This window comes from Galleria mellonella, unplaced genomic scaffold, assembly GCF_026898425.1.
Source record: "Galleria mellonella isolate WM207_F2 unplaced genomic scaffold, CSIRO_AGI_GalMel_v1 utg33, whole genome shotgun sequence".
Lineage (NCBI taxonomy): Eukaryota > Metazoa > Arthropoda > Insecta > Lepidoptera > Pyralidae > Galleria > Galleria mellonella.
In genome coordinates this window covers 8,797,793-8,824,987 of record NW_026442079.1, presented here as the reverse complement: position 1 = coordinate 8,824,987, position 27,195 = coordinate 8,797,793, and the positions used below count along the sequence as shown (strand labels likewise).

At 30.7% G+C, this 27,195-nt stretch overlaps 1 protein-coding gene across 1 annotated transcript in view; it reads left to right on the top strand.

Moving 5' to 3' along the window:
- LOC113518331 (probable cationic amino acid transporter) overlaps positions 1 to 27,195 on the top strand; it is a 214,434-nt gene that overhangs the window by 134,030 nt on the left and 53,209 nt on the right. The window contains exons 9-10 of the mRNA XM_026903202.3: positions 8,502 to 8,685; positions 9,927 to 10,051. Coding sequence (XP_026759003.1) covers positions 8,502 to 8,685; positions 9,927 to 10,051 — 309 coding nt within the window. The remainder of the gene's footprint in view (positions 1 to 8,501; positions 8,686 to 9,926; positions 10,052 to 27,195) is intronic.

The following is a 27,195-nucleotide window of genomic DNA, read 5'->3' as shown; positions in this document are numbered from 1 at the left end:
TGGCAACGTATAGGAGGTATCATTGTCGAAACAGTATTCTCTGTCCGTGGTACTACTTATGTCTATAGTTGTTACTTTCCATAAGGTAGGTCCATTAGCTTGTTTGGCATTCTAAGTTGTATAAAGAAAAACACGAAAATGATTCTTAAAATTACGAATTTCATTTCATGGTAAACCTCCTATATATCTGTAGCTGTAACCTTATCTGTAGCTGTAGTTGTGTATAGATATTTTTAGAACCTGTTTAAACCTGTACTTGTATATATTATACGTCATATGTTATGCGTAGTACATTATGTCTTAAAAGTTATATATTTAGACGTTCGATGTTAGATGATATATATCAGATGTTACATGTTAGATGTTAAATATTAGATGTCATATGTTAGTTGTTAAATGTTATATGTTAGATATTACATGTTAGATGTTAAATGTAACATGTCAGATGTTATATCTTAGATGTTACATGTTAGTTGTAAAATGTTATATGTCGGATGTTACATAATAGATATTATATGTCAGATGTTACATATAAAATGGTAAATGTTAGATATTACATGTTATATATTATAGATCAGATGTTACATGTTAGATGTTAAACATTATATGTCAGATTTCTGCTCCGTAACTACTCGTATTTATGTAGGTTGTGTTGGTAACTAATTCTATGAGAAAATTGAGGTCTAGACTCTTGGATTCCAATTTCGTTGATTTATCATATGCTAGATATTCCAGAAGTCTATTATCTATATGAATTATTTTATTGTTTGTTTGACCTTTTAATGTAGTATGTTAAATTTTTAGGATCTTATTCAATATCTTCGCCAATTGTTAAGCAATTTTAATGATTTTTTTTCCTTTTTATATTAAAATTGTTTACTCCCATTCCTACTGAATATTAATTTTGTTAAAGTTTAAATCATATTATATTTTTATGATAAGTTCAATTTCAAACATACTATTCCTTCAAGTTCTCTACTAATCAAAAAACTATTCAATTTTAAAGCGGTTTTTTTTCTGTATATACAAGATGATCTCGTACGATCTCTTTCCCAATCGATACAATTTACTTCTACATTATAAATTTTATCTATATATATTACTTGCGCTATAGTTAAGTACATATTAATTCTATCATACTTGAAGCTTCTATTTTTGCGGGATAAAATATACTTACAGCTGTGGTAAAAGTAACGCTTTAGTTCCTTTCTTCCTCCAAGTTTATTTGTATCCAACATAACAGGGGGCAACCCTATTGCGTATCTATTTAATTTGAGTTATTTAGTCGGGAATTTTAATTAACACAAACTTTGCGTATCGCGCAAATTCAAATTTATAATCTTTTGTGTATAAGTCGAATTAATAATCACTGGACCCAGGGAGTTCTCTATGATCAGTAGATATAATTGTTAAAAATAGTTTTAAAGAACCTTCAGAAACAAAGGTTATCGATTACATTTTATGTGTACTTAAGTTAATTAATTAAAGACATTTAATATATTACTAGTACAACGCAGTACTACCTCTATTATAAATTACTTCCAAATAGCTATCTTCCGCGACTTTGTTCACCTCAGACATATTAATTAACTAAGATAAATATTTTAAAAGATAAACATTAAAAGCGTATATTCTTTCTCATTCCTTATCAAATGCTAATACAATTCGCTAAGACATTAAACCACCTAAAGATATCAAATACTCACTCTTACATATATAATACAGACGTTTGGATAACTTAACTATAAAACCAAAAATAATTGAGGCCAGCTGTAACTCTGGGCTATTGTACAGCTACGGTGGCGTTAATGATACTATAATTAAAACAGTAGTATTTAATTACGCCCCAGAATGATATTTAATAAGGGTTGACGTTAATTTCTACCCTAGATGGCGGGAAAATTGTCAACTTATTAGAATGGTGTGCATCCGAGCAAGATTGTCGTTCGGGACGTGTCGCGCCGAGGGCGGAAAGCTATTTACATTGGGGATAGTATTTTTAACCGGTATCAAATTTGAAAGGTTGCATGTCTGAAATTATACTAGATGGATTAAAATGTAATCTGAAAAGAATTATTAAATAATTCCGTACGCACGCTTTAGAATCAACTTACAGCAGCAAGAGCATATTTTTTTAAAAGGCCGGCAACACACCTGCAATGCCTCTGATGTTGCAGATGCGCATGGGCGGCGATAGTCACTTACCATCAGGGGGTTCGCATGCTCCTTTCCCTCCTGTTTTATAAAAAGAAATAATTTCGCAAAAGATTAACGTTGCTACAAGCTAGTTATTCCTTTATCTAGTTTTAGAGTCATAGACAAGTAGCAATCAATCTCTTCTCGATTCGATTACGTGACAGAAAGACTGGATTTCCGCCGCCTTCAGTACTGACTTGGGCTATATCTCGACGAAACTTCTCCACTATCCAGTTAACGTAATGATCAGGAACAATCAATAATAAGGTTTGAATTACTATCAAATAGCATCTGATGTAATTTTACTAAAGAAGATGACTACTTTTGAGCCCAGAACAATTTATGTGCCTAGTGATCGCTAATGGTCAACTGGTTGAAATATGTATGAAAAACATTTTTTTTCTTCTAAGTAAAATACTGAGTAATGTACAATAGACACGAAAACATAAAAGTTGGTATAATTTAAAATAAAAACATAATTACCATTACGTAAATTATATTTATTGTTACTGAACTCAAATAAAATTATATGATTTATTCAATTTAAGAGAAATTAAGGATTCAAATAAAAGATTTGTATTTCAATCCATTCTGAATAAAATGTTATGTATGTAATATTTGTTGAAATAGAATTACTTCAACAAACATCAAATTCTAGACAATATGATCTCGTATTCTTTGCCAAAGAAAAATTAAAAACTTTGGTAACAATAACTTAATTTGACGAACAAATAATTATTACGTCGTCTAAGAATCAGCGAGACATTTATTTTTAACGAAACTGAAAAATGATTCTATGCAACCACCTAAGTAGTAGTTTCAATATTTCTGTATCTAAAATATGGAAACCAATAGATATTATAAAAACCTCCTTGCTAATGTAAAATTTTCAAATTTAATAATTCTATATTTTTATGCAAACATAAATTGGTTCTATAGATTTTATGCAAACATTTTTGTACTCGTACGAAGTGACGCAGGTCTAACGCCCACTGATTCATTTCGTATCATGTTACTCGCGGCTCTGCCTGATTTAATTAGGAAAAAAATATATACTTTATGGATTTTAATGCTAAATCATTTATATACCTAATTTTATACAAATTCTTTCAAACGTGATTAAGTAACAAATACTCAAATAACTTTAAAAACATTAATATCTCCAACTTTATAAGGATTATATTTTGTTGATTGATTTAAGAAATACCACAAAATATTTAGTGAAGAGTATTTTATTCCCCTTGAAATAACTTCGGCCCAGAAGTCCTATCGCGTCCTATGGCATCCTATCCCTCTCCATTTCTCTTCCGTGGACAATCGATTGGCATAGCGGATTCACTCGCTTCGCTATTAACATCGAGTGCGTACCAAAATTCTGTAAAGCCCTATGACATATTATGATTGACGGGAATCGAATCGATAAATCGTTACGCTGTCAAATTTTGCACTATAATTTTAGATAGATATCGGGACCTATTTGCAAGTAGCTGAAATGAACAGTTTATTTATTTGAGCTAAATTAATTAATTAAAAATAAAAGATACAATATATTAATTGGATTAGTTAGATTAATTTAATTAGATACACCGTTTTATAGAATGTACGTATCCAGATTGCCGGCGTGTGGTTCCAGGATAGAATGAGCTACCCCTTACTTTCCCGTGGGTGTCGTAAGAAGCGACAAAGGGAACTTAATGGTAATAACTTAATCGCGGGACGGGCAGCAGCGTCCCTATTAAACTTCACAAAGGCGTATCTCCGGTTGCCAATCCGTCTGCCAAGGCTGGCAACGGCTGGTAAAGCCCTGCCCTATAGAGGAGACCGATATTCAGCAATGTTAACGGCTGATATGATGATATGATGGTGTAGTCATAGCCGTATTTAGAATTAGAAAAGTTTTATAAAAAGACAAAACTGGTATAATAATTTGTGTCTTGAAACTGAAGATTACTATTTTCTAACGATCTGTTTTACGCTTCGTCTTCACATTTTAATATAAGAATTTTCTACGCAAAAACAAATAAAACTCCATTAAACTGAAAACTCGGCTTTCATATCCAGGGTGTTGTAAGAGGCGATTATAGGAAGGGAACTTATGCCTATGGAAGATAAGGAAAACTCAAATTAAAACTCTACACCAAGTCGCTCGACCAGCGTGCTAATAGTAGGCTAATATCTTACTCTAATGGGGTGAAACCCATGCCCAGTGGGACGTTAATGGGTTTGTTACAATTATGGCAACGCTGAGATTGTGACCGTTATTTGACGCGCGGTCACTCTCTTAAACAATTCATGAAATTGGCTTTACTCGTAGCTGATAAAATGTTAAAATAATGCAAATAAAATCATTTTTTGTATTGATACTTTAGTAAAAAATAAATATATAAATATATATGGATAATTAGCTTGGCCACTGATTAGATTAACTAATCAATTATCACTAGAATATGGGTCGTTCACTTCCACGATCACTCAGCTAATGATAGTGCAAAGTGTACCGCTGGATTTAAATTTCTCGAACAGCCTATCGCAGTAATAGAGTCGGCGGACTCTACAATTTTCTATTCAAACTATCGTTTATATACTATATTTGCATTTCAATAAAGTTTTTCTGAAGGGTATATTTGACAAAAGATTTTACGTTATTGACTATATTTCCAATACGAACTATAATTAAAATAAGAAAGATTAATTATTTTTGATGATATTTACCAGGGAAAAAATACAGTATAATATTTGAAATTAAAAAAAAAGTAGATTCTATAAAATTATAAATTAATCATCACCGATTCAGTGGACATTTTTATTTTTCGTAACAACAGATGTGTATGGAAATTTTAAAAACGTCTCCATACAATTGCATATAATATATTTTCCTATTATATTGTATTTGCAATATAGTATATTATAGTACCATGTCACGGTAAATTATAATACAGATGCATCTAAAAGTACAAATCTAAAAGATTCTTTGTTTCAATCGATTTATAAAATACAAGTCTTTACTCGCGACTTAGTCGTGATCGATATTATTGTCCAAGATAAAAAGTAGGCTATGCCCTTCCTCATCTTGAATAGAATTCTTCTTCTTCTTCTTCACATTTCGTGATGATTCGTTGAACCGCTAAACCGTCAAAAATAAACAAACGCACTTTCTTCTTTAATAAATCTTTCATTAATATTAGTAAGGATAATCCCTTTGATAGGAATGGGGCATTTGTTATATTGTATTTCATTATACGCCCGATCAAATACCGAGTCTTGCAATTTTGATTATAATTGGCAAGTGTCAACATTCATTATTTATAGTACGAATATGGGTTATATCCGTACTAATCCATATTTATATATCTATAACGTATTTGGGTTACTCTGAACATTGACGATGGATCAAAGATCATGTCCATACCAGTCGTATATTTATATTCATTTCGATTGGGCCCTTTAATATATGTATAATATATTGAATAACTCGTATTTACCTAATATATACATTATTATGTCAATATACAGAATGCTAATTAAAGAAAAACGTATTTCTTAAAATTAGTGTTAATATTCATTAATACATTTTTTCAAAGATTTTTTTCCTAAAAAAATTTTTTATATTATTTTAATTTATGTTTTTTTTTTTGGTACTGAATAATGTATTTGACACACTATTCATGAACACTAAAACCAGTTTAAAGAAATGGGTTACGATAAATAATATATTGTATAGATATTGTGGTTATAAAATTTATATATCTGACCCCCGATACGAAGTGAAATAGAAATTATTTACTTTCTTTTAAGTGAATTTTTTTTTTCAAAGAACATGAGTCAAAAAACAACAAAAAAAATTTATCTCTTTTTCCATCAACTATTATAGACAAATCATTAATAGCATGGTTAAAAAGAACTTTGGTAATAACTTATTAATATATTATCAGTTCCCTCCAAAAATAAATTTCAATTAGGGATAAATTAATAAAAATCGCTTGTTTTATTAATTCATTTATTAATTCAAAATGATTGAAAATATAGCATACATAGAGAAAAAATAAGTCGTCTAAACGAAGGACATTATTTTTCTTTAAGAATTTATCTATTTGTAAATCGATATTGATGATTCCTTTATTTATCAAAAAAGCTTAGTTTTAATTATAATATAGTACTTACAATCCCATTATCATACTACACATGCGCAGATATGGGTACTTTAATTCAATTATTATTGTGAGGTATGACTATATTCTATACATCCTTGTTGAAGCTTGTTGACTTGCAAAGCCTAATCAATATCAGTCTATCACGAAGAGCTTGAATATACCTAAATAGATTAGTGATCGATATCAATTAACGTGCCACGCAAAGCATTTAATTTATATAATAAAATAGATAACAGATATAATTATGTACATTATGTTTTTTAGAAATATCGTCATAGTCGTAGAATACTGACGGATCTGACAAATATTACATATAAAGATCCGTCAGTATTCTACGACTATGACGATATATTCATAAGAAACTTTGTGAAGATAATGGAATTTGAAAAAATGATACGCATAATCGTTGATGATAGAAAGAAATCTATTATTACATTGACTTCAATAATATTTTTATCTTTTATATGACGCTATGATTAATGATTTAATGACTTTTTTTATGCAACTCAGAATGCCAAGCTGATGGCTTACCTAATGGAAAATGGTAACGATTACGTCACGTTATTTTCTCATTCTTCTTCTCTTACTTATCAAACTTTTACACCGTCATTTTACAGTCTACAAGCAATGGTTACCATTCCACATAGGTAGCAATTAACAGATTACTTACTTCACACGGAAACATTAAAACCATAGAATCTAGGTCAATGGTCCCGGTTCCGGTTTTAGATAGATCCCCTGCTTAGTTAATATTATATTTTTGCAAATTCGTCTACTTTAAATATGTTTTTGATTAATTTCTAACTATAGTGTAAGTAGACTGAAATATTATTTTTATACTATTATTATAATAAAAAAAAACACAGACACATGTTAAATCTCATACATTTAAAACATAAAAAAATACAATATAACAAAAAAAAATTATAAACAAAATTATAGGAAATAAAATTGTTCACTCAATCGTAAATAATTGAGATAGCAACTTATTCGGTTGCATACTGGCAAGTTATAATGTATTGTTGTTATGTGTATTTTTGAATTCGTTTGTATGGCAACACTCACACCTTCTCGTTTTACATTCTGTTGTAGCAACACTGGACAAAATTCTTCCATTCATAAATTGTAAATTAAGCCACGATGTCTGGATTTTTATGTTAATTGCCATATGCATTTTTTAATCCTGTAATGTATTATAGAGTAGAAAATAGATTTCTGACAGCTACGATCCTGGTAAGTCTGGCAGCCAGCTCATTGATTCTACCTTAGAGATCTAGGAGCCTGCCTGTAGGTATATAAAGTTAAAATGGTAAGTCCTTTCATTATACCTTATCTCCACTTGTATTTTGACACAAATAATGACTTTATAAATTACAATTATTTCAACTTTTTTGCTTTGCAAACTTTGAAGATAAAGGGGAATGAATTTTTTATCAAGTTTTCTATCAACAGAAAAACTACGTAGCATAAAATAAATAAAAAGTAGTTTTAAAATGTACAATTAAAGCTTTTTCATATACTTATACAAGTAGGTCAATCTTGAAATTTGGAGTACTCCTTTAGGAACTCCTAGCAAAGAAAATAAAAATATTTTTCAATTATTCCCATTGGAATATATATAAGTCAACAATATGCAAATGTAAAGCAAATTTGAAGTCAATATCATTAGTAGTTACTGAGATATTCGCTGTGGTATACGGACGGATGGAAAAGAAGAACAAGTATGTTTCTAACGCATAAAGGATTAAGCAAAAAATAAATTCTTTTTAGTGAGAAGAATAAATCTGATGTTTTAAAAATGAGATCCATTATCGTGGGCCCCCGTTTAAATCTAGAATTGGGAATTCGTGAGCCTTTATTCTTATTTTTGCTCATATAGACCACTTGTGGTTGTCCTGGGGTCCAAACAGTCCACGTTTAGTTTTAAACTTGCTTATATATTTGGTGCTTGATTAGACACCAAATATATATGAAAACTATATAGGTAGGTCCCCAAATTTTTTACACAGCATTCAAATATGTATGTATATTGAATACAATTAATTCATAGATAGTCATGATTCAACAAATAAATTACTAACAAAAATATCAAATTTATTTAATAATAATCCTTATTTCTAAACAGCGAGTATAAATTTTTTTTTTTATTTTCAGTTCCGTACGATGAAGTGGATACGGACTCGGCGCTAGTACAGATGTTTTCGTACGTGCATGCTCCAACGTGCAAGTACATAGTCGCCATTGGAGCCCTAGCCGGACTAACAGTGTCTATGTTCGGCTCCATGTTCCCCATGCCTCGTGTAGTTTACGCCATGGCACTAGATGGACTTATATTTAAGTGAGTACCTACTTTAATTAACTTCATATTTAAGATATGTTGAGTTTGGCTACTATTCAGTTGCTGAACGTCATGCGCAGTATTTGCGCGAACACTAGCAACTAACGCGAACTGTCCGCTGGGTATTGTGCAACATACATATATAAAAACAAGCGATACATAGTTACCGATCTTCAGTCGATGATCGGACATCAAGATAAATTATCTGCGGCATTACGTCAATGACGAATCAGCTGCATAGTGTGACCTTTAATAACAAAATATATACAATATGAAATATTTGCCTTCCGTCACAGACGACCAAAGATACGTTAAATATTACATCCAGGCAAATGTCGTAATCAGCTTAAATATCTATTCGCTCTCTAAGATATCTCCATGTATTTGAAGTGTTCTCAGCACTTGCCTCTGCATATGCTCAGCGTAAAGGTCAATTTAGATTAACTTAGTTCAGATTACACTAGTAGAGTGGAAGGGTATAATATTAGTACAAGGTTCCATCAAAAACAATCCTTGAAAAAGCTCATGCAAATCTCGCCGCCGCCCGAATAATATTCCAGACTTTTAAGAGAAAATTCTCACGTTTACGAGGAAAGAATGACAGTGTTAAACGTACGTTTTCATAAAATAGAAAGTTTTTAGTTTTTTTTTTTTCCGGATAGTCTTTTATTCAAATTTTATTTTTCTCGAAGAATTTTTACAAACACATGAATTATTTGTCACTTAGTATGTATTATCATACAAAATCTATATAAAGATATAAAATCGCCGTGTGGTCCCGGCATAGAACAGGCCACCTCTTCCTTTCCCGTGGGTGTCGTAAAAGACGCAACGTTCCTTTTAAAACATCTTCAAAGCCTAACTACGATTGCCAACCCGCCTACCAATCGTAGCAATTACTGTAATACGCCGTGCCACGTCACTCATCTATTTTGCCTCCCCAGAACCTCTCCACTAACACTTGAACTTTATGGTATGGTATTAAAGTTTAAATTGACTTTTAAGTATTATTACGAATCTTTTGTATGAGAGTATAAAAAAGTGTTATTTTTAGACTTTTTCAGTTTTTAAAATTTTTTTCTCCGTAAGAACCATCCTCGTCCTTCAAAGATATTCTAAAATAAAATTAGCGAAATCGGTTCAACTGTTCTCGAGATTTACGCTTAGCGACACATTCAGCGATTCATTTTTATATTATAAATTGTATATTGAATTAATAAATAATAACTATTTTCCACCAGGCAATTAGCTACAGTTTCGGAAACATCTGGAACACCGGCGCTAGCTACTATCTGTGGCGGATTTGCTGCAGCGATGGTGGCCTTGCTGATCCAACTGGAAGTGCTGGTCGAGATGATGAGTATCGGTAAGTTTACATTATTTATTACTGATTTCATTAAATAATTTAGAGTTTTATATATCATACAATGAAAAAGGAATACGTAATAATCGTTGTAATACTAAAATATCTACCAGCGAAATAAGCAACACGCAAATCAACGAAGGTAAATACCTATATACACACACATACACGCATATATAGATAGAAAACACCATCCAATGTTAAATCTGCCAAATGTTCATATATTGATACTACGCATTAAATTTTAAATAACATACATACATACATATCTGTCACGCCTGTCTCCCATTAGGGTAGGCAGAAACAATGGAACGCCAAATGCTTCGATTCAAACAAACCTCTTTCGCTTCTTCCATATTCATCAATCTTTTCATACACGCTCGCCGGTTACGGGTACTTTTAATTTGGCCCTTCTTCAGCACGTCGCCTATTTAGTCGACATACGTCCGTCTAGGGCGGCCCCTACCGACATCTCCATTCATTCTTGCTCGATAAATCTCTTTCGTAATTCTTCTTTCATCCATCCTCTCCAAGTAACCAAACCAACGCTATAATATTATACTAGTTAGTTTACTCACTAATAATGTTCTATGGGTAAAAAAATTTTTAATTCAGTTGAAAAATTTTCTAGGTCATCCATTACAAACAATTAAATTTTTCCTCTTTATTATATCACAAATAAGTTTTAAACAAATAGGAAAAATATTTGTTACAAAATTTATTAAAATGTAAAAGAAAAGATGGCACCCTTGTAAGGATAATCAGCCCCATTCACGTCTCGAATATATCAATGATTGTCTCATATTTTACAGACGCTACTCTTATATATATATACACATGTACCAGTCATTGCTAGATATGAGTTTTTATTTCTTTCCCCAAATTTAAATTACTTATCCAAAATATCCATTTTTGTAATTATGTGAAACTAAGCACTAAATATTTTTTCTGTCTTTCAAAATTACAAAAAATAAAATACCTAATCAGACAACGCTAAACCTACCCATAGGTATATATATGATTAATTGTACTAAAAAATGTTTAGTAGTTGTTCAAGTAACTGGACCATAATAATTAAAATTCTTATGACGGTACTCTTTATATGTTTACTTATAGATCTCTTCCTAAGCAAATAGTAAGTGTAAACGTTACAAAGTTAACATTTATACTAATTTCTGAACCCGTACATAAACAATCACGCATATTAGGCAGGTACTTCATATGAGTTCTGTTTGATATAATCCATTCAATTTGAACAACAAATCCAAATTAACAAACACTGTTTGTATTAAACTATACATAGATCCATTGAAAACATACGTAAAGTAAATATTTGATGGTATAGATAGGTATATCGCATTCACACAATACTGGCCTTAGGGGAGGGCACGAAGGGATGCCAGAAGCCACACATCAATAAAGGTACTTGTCAAATTCGACATTGGTAGTTTTGACTGAACAGTGAGACTGTGCCGCCAAGGAAAATTGACCAACCCAACAACTTTCCCACTCGGTGGATTAGTAAACCGGCTAATAACAGTAAGGCTTACAAGGCATCGCTGACCTTTTTTGAAGTCTCGAGAATTTTGCCAAGGGGCGCTACGTGGCTTACGCCGACCCTGGATTTACGAAATCATAATCAATCAATCTTCGTTCGCAATATTCAAGTAAGAAAGAACAAAACATAAATAGAATATTAGAAATATTAAAATATTGCTTCTAAACTTGTAAAACCTTATACATTCAAATATTTTTATTTACACGAATAAATGTAGGATGAATGGATTTAAGACATTCTTAGTCCTATTAAAAAGAACGGATAAAATAATTTCCAAACATTTTAATGGTTTGGTGTTGACGGTTTAATTTTTTTTACATTTTAACCATTTTTAGAGTTCTATACCTAAATAATTTAGGAGTACTCAAACGGGACAAATTTGTTCATCCAGCTATCCATCTGTTAATGTCTCAGCAACTGCTAGAGAAATTTTGGAATCCATTTTTTTTAATCGCATTAAATCTGTTTAACGAAACCCCAATAGACAATAATAAAAACTTAACACTACACAATAACAAAATGTCTATGGTCTATTGACCATAGACATTTATTTTTGTTCGTTTATAAATGTTCATCATACATGGTATATATGGTATAGTTTGCGCCTTGGAATGATAATATATAGGGGATACCGTACATAGTCTACATCTATATTAATATTATAAAGAGGAAAGATTTGATAGTTTCTTTGTAATGAATAAACTTAAAAACTACTTAATGGATTAAAAATTCATTCATTTATAGAAAGCTATATTATCGGCGACTGTTATACGTGTAGGTTATATAATATTTTAAAAAATATTAATTAGTGTAAAATATTGTAGGCAAATTTTGGAATATTTTCCTTTAAAAATCGTTATATTACTTCTCATTACAGAAAAAAAAATTCGCTCTGTATATTTAACCACTGAGGTGGCAAACAAGCATACGGCCCACCTGATGGTAAGTGGTTACTGTAGCCTATGAACACCTGCAATACCAGAGGTATTACGCGTGCGTTGCCGACCCTGAAGAAACCTCTTTACCCCCCTTTTGGAGAACCCCATGCTGTAGTCTCTTGGGAAAACCTCGGCAGGGAACTCATTTCACAACCTGAGTGTTCGTGGGAGGAAAAATCTCTAAAATAACTATTTTATTATTCTAATTAGCAGATCAAAATACGGTTAGAATCAAAAGATGATAACATTCGTATCATTATATTAATCCTTATCCAACTAAATAGTTTTATAATCAAAATTGATCATGTACAAATATTTACGTGTATGTACGTACATTAGAATAGGATTTTTCGTTTAAAATTTTGACGGCTATAAAAATGCTAAAATTAAAAAAACTGCCACGTTGTGAGTGAACATTCTTACGCCTAATATTGTTGTTATCTTCTATTGGTCGAAATATCAGTTTAAAATACTAATTTATTATTCTATCTACCTACGTAAAGTCGAAGCGGGTCGCTAGTATGCTGTAAAGTAAACAAAAACAAATCGATTCTTAATACTTCCTCTTGACTGAATACCAAAATAATTTAGATGAAAATCTCATATTAATAACGTGTCCTATATCAATAAATTATTATTATTTATTTTTTTAATTAATTATCTCTAATTATATATATAAGCTAGTAGTTGTATTGTTCTATGTTTATGTAATTAATTTTACGTAATTAATTTTGTTTGTTAACCTAAATGTTTTAATATTTAGGTTAACAAACAAAATTAATTGTAGTTGAGATTCTTATTAATCTCGAATTTAATTTAATTTTGGATTTTGGCATTAAAAAGTATTTAAATAAGTTTAAAAAGCAAAATATAAGGTAGTTATCAATAAATTGTATTAACTATTTAGCCATAGTCTAAACAGAACAATAGGTCTCGAATAGTCACCAAATAATTTGTAATATACTTTGTGTACTCCGTGTGATTACAGAGCAAAAAAATTATGTTACCGCTTCATTTCATGCTTAACAGTGGGACGTTAATAGATTGTTAAAGTGGCCCCCCACCTTAACAAACTATTAACGTAGTAAACACTCGTATATTGAGTAATAATTGAGTCTCTTTTTTTTTATTTTATCAGCCATTAACTGTCCACTGCTAAAAGTAGCCTCTCACATAAAAGGGATTTTCCCAGTAGTTGCCACGCTTGGCAGGCGGGTGGCAAACAATGTTTGGCTTTTGATGATATATTAAGAGGGACGCTGTAGCCCATTGCTCCACCATAAGTTTCCTTAGTCGCCTCTTACGACACCCATGGGAAAGTAAGGGGTTGCTTATTCTATGCCGGAACCTACACCGTAATCTCTTATAAGTGCCAGAAAATCATACCAATGGCTTGCTCCTCAAGCCAGGATAATATAATTATGAGGAACCATGTAACAAACATCGCGCGCAGAACGCACGCAATACCAGAGGTATTACCTCTGGTATTGCGTGCGTTCATAGGCTACGGAAACCCCTCAAGTAGGCCATATGCTTGTTTGCCACCTTAATGGTATAAAAAAAATCTGAGAATACAACTCAAAACACTCAGATCCGAGAGAATTCAGAAAAGTTTTTTTCCTAAATAGTTTTTTTACTAGGAATCAAATCTAGAGCCTTATTTTCGTAAAACCACGTGACCACCACTGCGCAACGGAGGTCACCTTTTCGAATAAAGAAAAGTATTAGAAATATATAGCAGTCAATGGTCTGGAACGTTGAAGTCTTGTTTGTTTGAAGTTGCGTGCAATTTCTCCGCAAATGCCCGGAATACGTGTCCTTAAGAATATGTGAACGGATACTTCGTATTATCTCAACCGTGTTCTCGATAAACATACATATAAATATACACAATTATACATAGGACTGCATTTATATCCTTATACTATAGTTTCAACATAGTTATATGCTATGAGATTATTAGGTACAACTATGTTAATAAACAACGTTAAAACAGAAGAATTAACTGAATCCCCTAATTCGTAGTCTTTATACAAATTACGATACTTTTTTCCGCCATTTATGATCAGGGGGTCTACCATGAAATGGATTTCCGAAATTTCGAACTCGATTTCGTATTTTTGTTGACACCAAAATCGGCCCAGTAAATGGAGTTTAATATTTTGTTAGTCGTAAATCTTACTATAAAAGTCAAAAGGAATTATATTTTACATTTTAAATATTTTTAAACGGAATATATAATTATAATTTTAACATCAAATTTGTGTCTCGTTTGATCCCGAAATTTCGTAAAATATTTTATGGTAGGTCCTCAGATTTTGATGATTATTTTTTAATAAAAATAATACGTTCTTACGTTGGTCTCATCCTAATTTTATTAACATTTAAGTAGGTTTATAAGAAAATAATCTTATTTTTTTTTGTGCAACTTAGAATAGCATAAAACCTGAAGGCCCACCTGATGCTAAGTGGTAACCGTTGTCTATAGACAAGAACAATACCAGGGATATAGTCGTAATAATTAATTCAAATTAAAGTGGTCAGAATTACACCACACGGTCCACGCTGAACTACATATATAGCTTATTATTACATACATTGTATATTTATATGTACTATTTTAATTTAACTAGTACATATCTGTATCTATTGCCGTGTGGTTCCGGCGTAGAATAGGCCACCCCTTCATATCCCGTGGGTGTCGAAAAGGCGACTAAGAGAACTTAATTGGCAAGAGATGGGTAATACCATCCCTTTTAAAATATCTCCAAGGCCTAACTGTGATTACCAACCCGTCTGCCAAGCATGGCAACTATTGGCAGAACCTGGGGGGGAGGGGGGGGGGGGAGGCTATATCCAACAGTGAACAATTAATGGCTGATACGGTATATCTGTACCCATATTTATTTTACTAAATAATAATTTAGCTAAACTGTATTTAACTATATAATTTTAATTGCCTTTTAATTAGCTTTCTATGGTTTCTTATCTATAGCCAATTAATATTAGGAATGTGAACCTTTTAAAGAATGGATTGATGGATGTTTATTACTTTTTCACGCAAAATGTATTGAAGAAGATTTAAATGAAATTTGGTACACGGTTAAGTCATATCCTAATTTAGCAGAATACTTTATAAAGGGCAAAATCGAGTGATACAGCTAGTAATATTTTTAACTCACTGCTTAGATGCAATTATGTTAATTGACCGAAATATGAAGTAGTCTTAAGCCTTCCGCATCCTAAATAGTACGTTTATGTCAAATTTTTATAGCAATTGGTTGGGCCGTTAAATTGCAAATTGGTAACAATAAATTTATTTATTAGAAACCAACAGTGTTACAGTTAATATTTACAGACTAGTATTTAAAATATTAAGGCTAATAACAGGTTTCTTATTATTCTAAAAGTACAAAATTGGTTTGCGCAAAAAAGGAAAAGTACAATGCGGATATGCGATCACAAGACACTCAAATACAAATGTTTACCAATGCATATATTTTACATTATATTCAGTACTGTTAATGTTACTTTATTCCACCTTTTGTGAAGAGAAAATAAACCATTCATTCATTCATTCACTGTTATATTTATTTATTTTATACATGTACATATTATATAAAAACAATGTTTTGCTTATTTACAATATTAATAAAGATTATGTTATACAGTGTGAGTATATTCTGTTCTGTAAAGACCATGTATAATATAAAATGTACAAAAAAATATACTAATAAAAGAATCAAAGCTTATTTATTCAAAGTATTATATCTACGCTAGTTATTTTAAAAGCGTTGTAGTATTATTAGGTTTATATTGTGTTACGTCACTATTATTTCAGACATTCATTATCCACTACACAGAACTTAGAACTGTTGCTTTTTAGAATAATTCCGCCCACAATACCTCATTAGCGAATGAAAGGGATTTCAAAGTTTAGCTTGGTTTAATATTTAGGCGGAATATTTAGGTACTATGTGTATTTATACATTATTTTTTATTTTCTAATAATTATTATTGTAATTTTTATACCCTATAGTGATGTGAATAGAAAAAGAAGACTTAATTACCTTACTAACACTATAAGTGTGAAAATGACTTTATTTGTCGCCTTTTAGTGCCTTAACGGCTTATTCAATTACTGTACGTACATGTAATATATAATAATAATTAATATTATGAATGTGACAAAAAAGTACCAACTTATGCTAATTGTCTTGATAATTGAACTGAGCCTGCGTGTCGTCATTCAACTTTGTCCAATAGACCGAGATGAGAAGTAGTTTATGTGCTTTTTCATGGCTACATAATCATCTATACAACTTTCATATTGACATATTATGATGATAGATTTAAAGACTCATTACATCATTTTTTTATAGTGATAATAGAATGGCTACACTATCGGTGTACGGTGGCGGGGTACCAGTGTAAAATTATAGATGAGGATGAAAGCTGGTCAGTTAGCCCATCGTGATGAATTCAATAAGAATTAACAATTATCGTTTGCAAGGGGAAACGCGTGGAGGCCGACCAGACAGGGTATATTGCTAGCAATGGGACTGTTAAGACCCCATTACTAACAATCCCTTTCCCCCCTATTACATAATATTACAATTTATAACATTAGTAAGGATTACTTAGACATTTAATTACATTAACAAAATGATTTAATTTATTTATAGTTGGGTAGGTTAGACATATGTCGTAAAAAAAATATAGACTTTCCAGTTTTAGGACCACTGGACGAAACAAATTGAAAGCGGATCGTCATTATAATAACCCATTAACGTTTTACTCCTGAGCAATTTTACTACCTATAAGAGAGAGATCATTATTTTAGCCTAAGATAATAAGAAAAAGTGGATAAGTAGTGGATGTAGTGGGCACAGGACCGTTACAAGAGGTCTATGCCCAGCAGTGGGTAGATGTGGGCTGAATAGATAGATAGGACAATAGACTAAATTCATATGCTACATATTTTCTACGCTTATTCCTACTTTTTGTTTTTACTTAAAATCACATAAAAAGAAAAAAACAACAACTGAATTTAGAACCTGTTTTTAAAGTCAGTTGAATATCTAAATTAATTAAAAAAGTAATAAAATTATCGCAACAAAAATAATGAAAAATTATATATATAATTGCAAATTACTACGTCTTTCTATTATTTTTTAAATGATAAAAAAAATGCTGCGATTGTTTACTAATTGTGCCGAATATAGAAAAACAAATTATATACCTTATATTTACATTGAATTTATTGTCGACTGTAAATTACTGAATACTGATTCTATCTGTGAAAACCTACAATTGTCTCTTTGTTTTCACGGCGTTGTTTTCAATTTACTATTAATAACTTTGTAGCTATTGGTTTTCCTATAATAAAATAAAAAAAATATATAAAAATACTACAGTGACATATGCGGCTTCAAATAGGAATATCCTTTATTCCCTTCTGTTGTACTGCTCTGTAGAGCATTGTTTCTTTGATTACCTATAACAAAATTGTGTATGAAAAGGAATATTGGCGCATACAGAACAGCTAGTTTTTACTTTTTATTTCTTTGATTTATATTATTTTATGATTTCTATAAATCCTAATTAGGTATGTAAATGTTAATTTTTTTAATGAAGCGCCGTATGAATAGCCACTAATATGAAGTTGGCGTGCGATATCGATTGTTTGGAATTAAAAGTAGTCTATGTGACGTATTCATCCCAAGTATAGTATTATATAGATTAGTTGGGACTTTAACATGCTAAATGAAAACAAACAAACCTACCTTCACACTATATTATTAGATTTTACTCACCACGTGATCCGCGTGACCGGAGCGCATTAATTAACTGGGATAAAGTACTTTTTATACCGGCCCCTATGCTCTACTATATCCCAAATCCAATATTACCTACCCCAAAATGCCATAATGACTGGTTGGGCCGTTAAAGCTCCAATTATGTAACAAAAACCAACTCAGTTTGACATATATATAATATTAGTGGGGATTATCATCCCGAGTCAGCGTTACCATGCCAACCGCCTCGAGCGAACGCACGAGAACGCGTTCAAATCCGTAGGAATGTAAACGTATTCTTGCAATACAAGAGGACGTCTAGCAAAATTCCCTGCAAATTCAGTGAAGTAAAGAAAGAATGCTCTTAGCACGTTTACACTAAAGAAAAGTCGAGTACGAATGGGCGTCCGCTCGCTTAGCGTATAACTCGCTGCAAACAACATCATCACTACAGCTCTCCTGCCGATCTCCTTATTTAAAATTGTATCACGCTATAATACTTAATATTTAATTATTTTGTACTGAAACTGATTCTTAATTCCTCTCACTTAAATTAAATACTCGTGATACTTAACTCCATTCAACGCCGCTTTAAAAGGAGACGGTTCCAAAAGCGCTGCACAGTTTTACCTTTGAAGTTCAGACTTGATGAAATCATAGAGCTCCAGTTTTATTACAACGTCTCTGAAAATATTATTAGTGGCGCTTTCGAAAATCCTATTACTATATTTCTAGTTTCCTTTATATTTCGTATACAAAGCATAAGAGGATTTTCAAAAATATAAAATACTTTAATAATAAATAACGCAGGTCCGTAATATTTTCTAAGACGTGGAGGTTCTCAAATCGTCGTAGTGCGACTGACTACCTAAGGCGATTACATCGCCATAACTAAACTGATTTTGAGCATTCTTTTCGCAATCGATAGAATTTACTCTCGTATTGGTCTCATATCCAATATTGTAAATATTTTGCCATTTTTTTACAGAAAAAGGATTTTACATTTTATGAAAAAAATCTATGTATGAAGCACTAGTCGGCGTTCCAAATTCAAATATTTTCAATTTAATATATCGAATATTTTTAATATAATGTATCCTCGTAGTTCATATATGTATTCGTATTTTGTAACAATTAATGTATCTGTTTTTTTTAGAGCAATATATGACTGTTTACTTTTTATTATGCAACTTATTGTAATTGCAAACAAACAGTAGGCTTACCTGATGCAAAGTGGTAACTGTCTGTAAACATTAATACCGCCATGTACATTACATCATATATTTTCTCTCGTGCGCTTGAAAATTGATCTATTATTAGAAAACAATAAGTAAATTTTACCGTCTTCTGACCTTGATAAAATAACGCTGGCATGTGTTATGTTAATTAAATATGTTTATTTTCATTCTCCTTGCAGTAAATACTAGTGATATTTTATGTAATGTAATGTAAAAATATGTATGTTACTTAACGTAATCCATTCCGTAAATCTAGCGTTAGTATTCATTATAGAGTCACAATTTGTTTTTTTTTTTTTCTAGAAATAAACTTATTACCAAATACTAAAAAAATTATAATTCTTAAAAAAACCAAACTATATTAACGACAGTACTTAATATTAGGAATATACATACCCTGTACAGTTATTATTATTAATATATAATATTAGTATTAATGGTTTATGTTCATTAACATAATGAATACATAATATGTGTATATATATATATATAACATATTTATTATATTTATTATTTTTTAACATATTAGCCTCTAACAGTCCACTGCTAAACATAAGCGTTCCCCTTAGGTGGTTTAACCAGCAGTTACCACGCTTGGCAGGCAGATTGGTAACCGTAGTTAGGCTTTGGAGATATTTTAAGAGGGACGCTGCTGCCCATCCCACGCCCTCCCTTAGTCGCGCTTTATGATGCCCACGGGAAAGGAAGGGGTAGCCTATTCCATGCCGGAACCATACGATAAATAAAAATATAATTTCATTCGTTCTCCTATTGATGTCGAATGATATATATTTTTAATAATAATAACAAATAAAACATAATTTTTTTATGCCACACATAAATTTTGTTGGAGTTCCCAACATACAAAATCAAAATTATTATAATGGAACAAAAACTGCGTGCTACCAATTACTTAAAGTACTACAGCATAAAGTAGATTTAAAAAAAAATAAAGTAGATGTAATTATACGGTACTAAATATACTAGACTCGCGTTGCATGATTTATAAGAGATGGGAATTAATGTGAACATTTATATAAAGTTAACATTTTCATTTAGGTAATAACTGTATCCCACGGATTCACCTGCTTTAATCAGTATATGAAGTGTAGTATGCGATCGATTAGGATGTAACCTATCTATGTACCACATTTCATTCAAATCCGTTCAGTAATTTTTGCGTGAAAGAATATTAAACATTTATCCATACGTCCTTACAAATTCACTTAATAATACTAGTACCTACTATTGTACTTTGTCTGGGTATGAATATTTTCATAACGCTATTTAATTAAAGTTAATAGTTCTCTACTTCATTATTTGAAACAAATTAAAATTTACGAAGCACAAGCGTTCAATCGCCGTTGTGTTGCTACAAAATGAATTTTTATATTTCTCATTCGTTACAAATTGAACAAAACCATTATACGACTCAGCGAATATCTAATAACAATTAGCGGTGTAGTTTATTTAAAAAGGAATTATTCTAAAATCACTTGGAAAGTGCAGGCTTTAAATCGTTCATTGTTACTCTACCTTTAATTATTTTTTATTCTCAACACTTAAGGGCGTTCATAACTATAGCTTATCGAAGTGTGACAACATCGCAATATAGATATTAGGTTATACCAAAATGTACAAAGGCGGACTTATCCCTTAAAGGGATTTCTTCCAGTCAATCAATCTTGGAAAACCAAAAGAAGAAAGTATTTATCATCTGTTAATGAAAAAAAAATTCTATATTTCTGACTGATTATTTAAAAAGTTCTCTGCTAGGGAAATGCTAAATTAATCAAAAACATGGAAATTGTTCAGTACTTTTTGAAAATTAATAGATAATTGCAACGTTTTGACACTTCGACAACCTGAAGTTATGAACGCTCTTAATGTAATGTATTATTAATGCATTGTTATGTAAAGAAGCAATTTTCTAAAGAAGCTCACTTGAATCTAATGACAGGATAATTGCAATAGTCATGTGTTTTACTTGACTGTCGCAACTACCCTGTCATTAAAATCTTACTATCTAAACTTATATTATAGAACAAAGATACTAGTTATTGTTTCTTTCAAGAGATTATAATAGTAAACTTATTTTAAATACAAATGATTACAAGAAAAGATCACGCTAAGAAAACAGTGGGCAACCTTTGGATGGAGAATATTGCAAGGAAATAAAGTTTGCTAACAAAAAAATTTATGGAACTAAAAAAGACTTCACCAATTTAAAACATTATCACTTATAGAAAAGTTATATCAGCGAATAACATTAGAAGTATTTTATTAAAAAATGAAACAGAATTAAAAAAAAATGTCGATGCGTAACTCAGAACACAAACACACAAAGTATCACACATGCACATCTACACACACGCTAAGAGGATTATACTCACAATGTCAAATAGAAACCGTAGATTAACCCTTAACAAGCTACAAAGTTTTAAATTTGTATGCATGAAATTCATAACCCTCTAGCTTGTTAAGCATAATCGAGATAATATTAAAGAGACATATATTTATATACTTTTGTATACAATATGTATAAAAGCAGTAACTGAAAGTAATTTGTTAAAATCACTTTCAATTGAATTTCAATTCAATAAATATACAGTTATTCCCAATGATATCATAGTAAGGAAATAAAGCTTACAGCATTACTATAAAACTTTCAGAGTACGTATGTTAAAAATAATTTACAAATAAACTAATAGTTTCCCATACTTTTAACGTAAAATTATGATATTTTACAATAAAGTTCACTAAGCTCGTTATCATCATTATATTAGCCGTGAACTGTCCATGACTAGTTACAGGTCTCTCCCATATTTTTTGCCAATAGTTGTCACGCTTGGTAGACGGGTTGGCAATCACAGTTACACTTTGTTTGATGCTTTAAGAGGAAAGCTGATCATTAAGTTCCCTTTACCACCTCTTATGACACCCACGGGAAAGAATATAGTGGCCCACTTTAAGTTAGAACCGCCTGTCAAAAGCTCATTTTAACGACCATGTTATATAATATTATTTAAAACACTTATACATTGTCCCACTATACAAGTATTTTAAACATCTCGTATATCTATATTATTTGTAAAAATTTTATTCATTATTATATATCGATATAGCTAGACGGGAGTTTAACGAACTTACTGACTTTATTTCTGTTATTCTATACTATTACATTTGCTCTCAATATATTAAAAACTAAAAAGATAGCTAGCTGCATTCTGAGCAATACAATTCTATTAATACGAGTGTACTGGACAATGTTCAAACGTACAATCAACTTTCTTTTTTATTTCTTTATTTAAGGGGATTCGTTTAATATTAACTTTGTCATGTACTTTCATTTACCATACCATATCAGCCGTTTATTGTTCACTGCTGAATATATTGGGGGTTTTTGCCAGTAGTTATTACGTTTATCAGGCGGGTTGGCAACTGCAGTTTGGTGTTTGAAACATTTTAAGAGGGACGTTACTGTTCATCCCTAGATCGCTTTTTACTTACCCATATAAACATATATGTTGTATTAAACAATGAAGAGTTTCAATAACATAGTAAGATTCAATTATATTTTCAAGAAAATTAATAAATTTAAAATAAAAAATATATTTATTATTGTATACGTACATATAATCGTTATCGTGGGCACAGATTAATAACTTAGTAACTCAATTTTTATAGATTCGAGTTTTACGTCTTCGTTTTTATGGTGATTACTGAAATAATGGCACTGTCAATATTTATAAAAATATTTTCAGGAATTAATTATGATAAACTTAAAAATAAAAAAAAATCCAAAACGCGATTAACTCGAAATAATAATTATAAAATATATCAAAATGATCATCTTTTTTGTGAATATCGCCCGATCTGTTTAAAATGAATAATTATATTTTTTACGGGTTCAATTATCAAATTTATGCGGATTGAATTAAATTGAAACAGTTCGCTCAATGAAAAGGGTAAATATATCAACAAAATGTCACGAGTGCATTAATTAGATTGTGATCGAGGTGCAGAGACTGACAGCGATATGTGGTGGCAGGGAAAATGGCAGCATTTTGTGTAATCTGAAAATGAATTTATTAAGCTTACTATTTTTTTAAAATATGCTTTATTCAGTGCTATTTAGGGTTCAGTATTCAATATGCAAAGGAACTTTTATAGTATGAATTTATCCGTCCGTCCACCTGTCACAACGTTATATCCCAGCAACTACTAAATACTATTGACTTGAAATTTAGAGCATTTCTTTTATATTAGTAGCCCATAATATAATATTAGCAATAGTAATTATTAAAAATTATTCATATTTTTTGTGCTAGGGAGTTTAAAACATGTCCTCAAAGTTTCGTAATCGGTTTACCAATCTAAGTAGTCCCACTGGATAAGTAAACCGATAATGAAATTTTAGTATATGAAACGCATCATATGAAATCGCTTCATTGGCATATTTAAAAATTTATTTGTATTTATTTTTTATACTGTGGAATTTTCACCTTATGAGAGAATATATAAAAAAAATACCATCCTCTTTACCTTTGAAAATTATAAAGTCATATTATTTATATTATTTTTTAATTTATGATATCAAAAATAAAAACAGTTTTTAAAGGTATGCGTTACAGGTTACAGAAAAAAAAAATGATATTTCTAGTTATCACAGTTTTAAAAAATCATAAAAAAAATATCTCCAAAAACAAAGTAAATTACACGGTTTAGTTTTTAGCTACAATTATAGCAAAAAGGTATTTTTTTAAGTTCCAAGTCATTACTATATTCTGAGACTATTACATAGTCTTTTCCAACATTCATGTAGTAGTAATTACTCACAGCAAGGGCCGGAAATAAAGCAATAGACGGACGAGTAATATTGAAAAGACGAGACAGGGCCGAGCACTTCTCAACTCTCAAGTGATTTTAAAACTTTTTAACTAAACGATGCCGTCGATTGCTATTTTGTAAAAGACTTGTATAGTACTTCACTCCAATTTACGTGGAAACAATAAACTAATTTAAGAAACATAAAACTTTAGTAGATGTTGCAGTTTGTACATAATGACAGTTTATTATATAAATGAACCACTAGTTATTGATAGAAAATATAAAATTATGAAAATATCTTATTTTCATTCGCGCCAATTGAAATATTTTAATTCTAAATACATATAAAGCTCACACAGTCCTTTTTCCATGTATAAGTTAAGAAAATATATGCATTAGGATTTAGAAATAAAAATAGTGTCTATTTATAAAATCTGGCTTGCAGTCCACGTTAGTTACTGTGACTCCGGGAATAATTCAAAAAAGTTTTCTAGTAGAGAATTGTACTGTTTGAAATTAAACAACAACTTCTGTTATTGTCGCCGTACCTATTGGGTATCGTTAACGTGTTACTTCTTTTAGTATCTGAAAGTAAAGGGAATAATAGATAGATTTCTTTTCAATAATTAAAATACTTGAAAATATTTTAAAATGCGTAACACGTAAATGCGATCCAATAACTCGATCCTAAGAGACTCGAACTGAAATTGCTCTCAGATATCTGGGTCAAGTATGTTTGCGGTTATAACATGAAAGAAATACTATCAGTTCGTAATTTTATCAATCATTTTTTTTAATTGTTATTCAACGGATTTCGGAATAAATGAATGGCAACTCCATTATTTCCTGTCGATAATAAACGGAAACTCTAAATAATAAAACTCTTATAGACTTCAATTAGACAGCAATAAAACCACGCTGGCAAACATTTTATGAGTTCGTTTGTATTTTATGATGTTGTTCTTGTATAATAATATATTCTAATACATTCCAAGAGGTTGCCGCAAGATTCGTCGGTCGATCCATAGCTTTTCGTGTAATTGAATTCGCTACGTGAACAATGTTCTCTACCTACCGACCAAATACGTGTAACTTTGGTCATTTTTATTCCCTTCTCAAAGTAAAATATTTTTAAGATTTTTTTTACAAGTATCGATTTGTCCTTGACAAAATTTCTATGAAATCAACACATCACAGAAGTAAACCTTAACAAAGTGAATTCAACAATGTAGAAGGCATTATACAAGTACACACTTTAAAAAATTACAATCGAAAAAAGATTTTTTTTATTTTTACAAGTCATTTTCATTTTTTCTTCAAAATAAAAGTCGACCTCAATAATTATTAATAAAATGAGGAAATAGACAGCAAATAAAATATAATTTTGAAGATATAAATTACATATCAATAAAATTATCAAAATCGATTCAAAATTGTCGAAGATATCGCTTAACATACATAAATGAAGATACAAAATAAAATATTCCTTTCCCTTTTTAAATCTCTTAAAAAATAATAATCAAAATCAGTTCAATAATAAAAAAAATATGTTACATACACAAAAAATAACTTGTCAACATGTGCACGTCGACATCGAAGTCGACAGAATATATAGAATCAAAATAACAAAGTCAAATAACAAATAATAACAATATCTCGTACGCACGTGACTCGTACTGTAATAATGTAACTCTTGTACTGCTCTACGAATAAGTCCGCTTAGCCAACTTGTGCATGTATATTTTTGTACAATTTTATTCGTTCCACTTATAGCTGCTTTGTACACGAATTTCCATGTAAATTTACTGAAACAGTTGCAACACTTGCAGTGTTGGAAGTTGAAAAGCCGTCAGATTTCATGCCAACACAAACGGATGTACATTCGTGAATGTATTTTAGAAACAATAGGTTTTCCCATTTCTATCTAAAAGTATGGCACGAATTCTGAATGTAATAGATTATATTTGTCGATCTTTATAGGGTTGCAATTTGTCATATAGCCTTACTATATGACGGTTACAAGTTCAATGAAAATATTTTTATTTATTTATTTTATTTATTTATTTAAGTTTACCAACAATTGTTGCCACAAAATAATGTAAATATATATACAATTATGGAGCTTAGAACTAAGTGTAACAATTTTTTATAGGCAACAATAAGTACAGAGAAATATATATAGCTTACAACTATTATTAAATACTTAACAACTAACAACTAAAGCCACCATATCCATAAGCAGATCCAGCAGCACGACTCATTTTGAATATTTCAATATGAATATTTATTATAACTATTGATGTACTAACTTTTACCCGTGACTTCGCCAGCATGATCCAGATGTATTCACTAACCAGAATTATAAGTGGCCTTGTCTATCTCCGTCTCATATAGAACATGTATTTTTCATAGTGACTAGTTAAATCGTTATGGCACTAAAAAGTGGCATACCTAAAACATATTTTCACATTTATAGTATGTTAGTAAGGACATATAAAAATCCATTCGATAGTAAACGATTAACACACCAGAGGTGTCACGTGCAAATCACCGATCCTTCATAAACCTTAATACGCCCTTTTTAAAGAGCCCCTGGCGTAGTCTTCAAGGAAAACCTCAATAATAAACTCAAAGTATAACAGTTATTGCAAAATATGCCAGAAATGTTCCGTATTCCGACAATCGTGTGAATGTATTAAAGTATTACCCCCTTAAAACATTAAAGGAATGCCAGATGATAGTTTTTATTTTCAAATAAATGTAAAAAATAAATGTAAATCTCTTC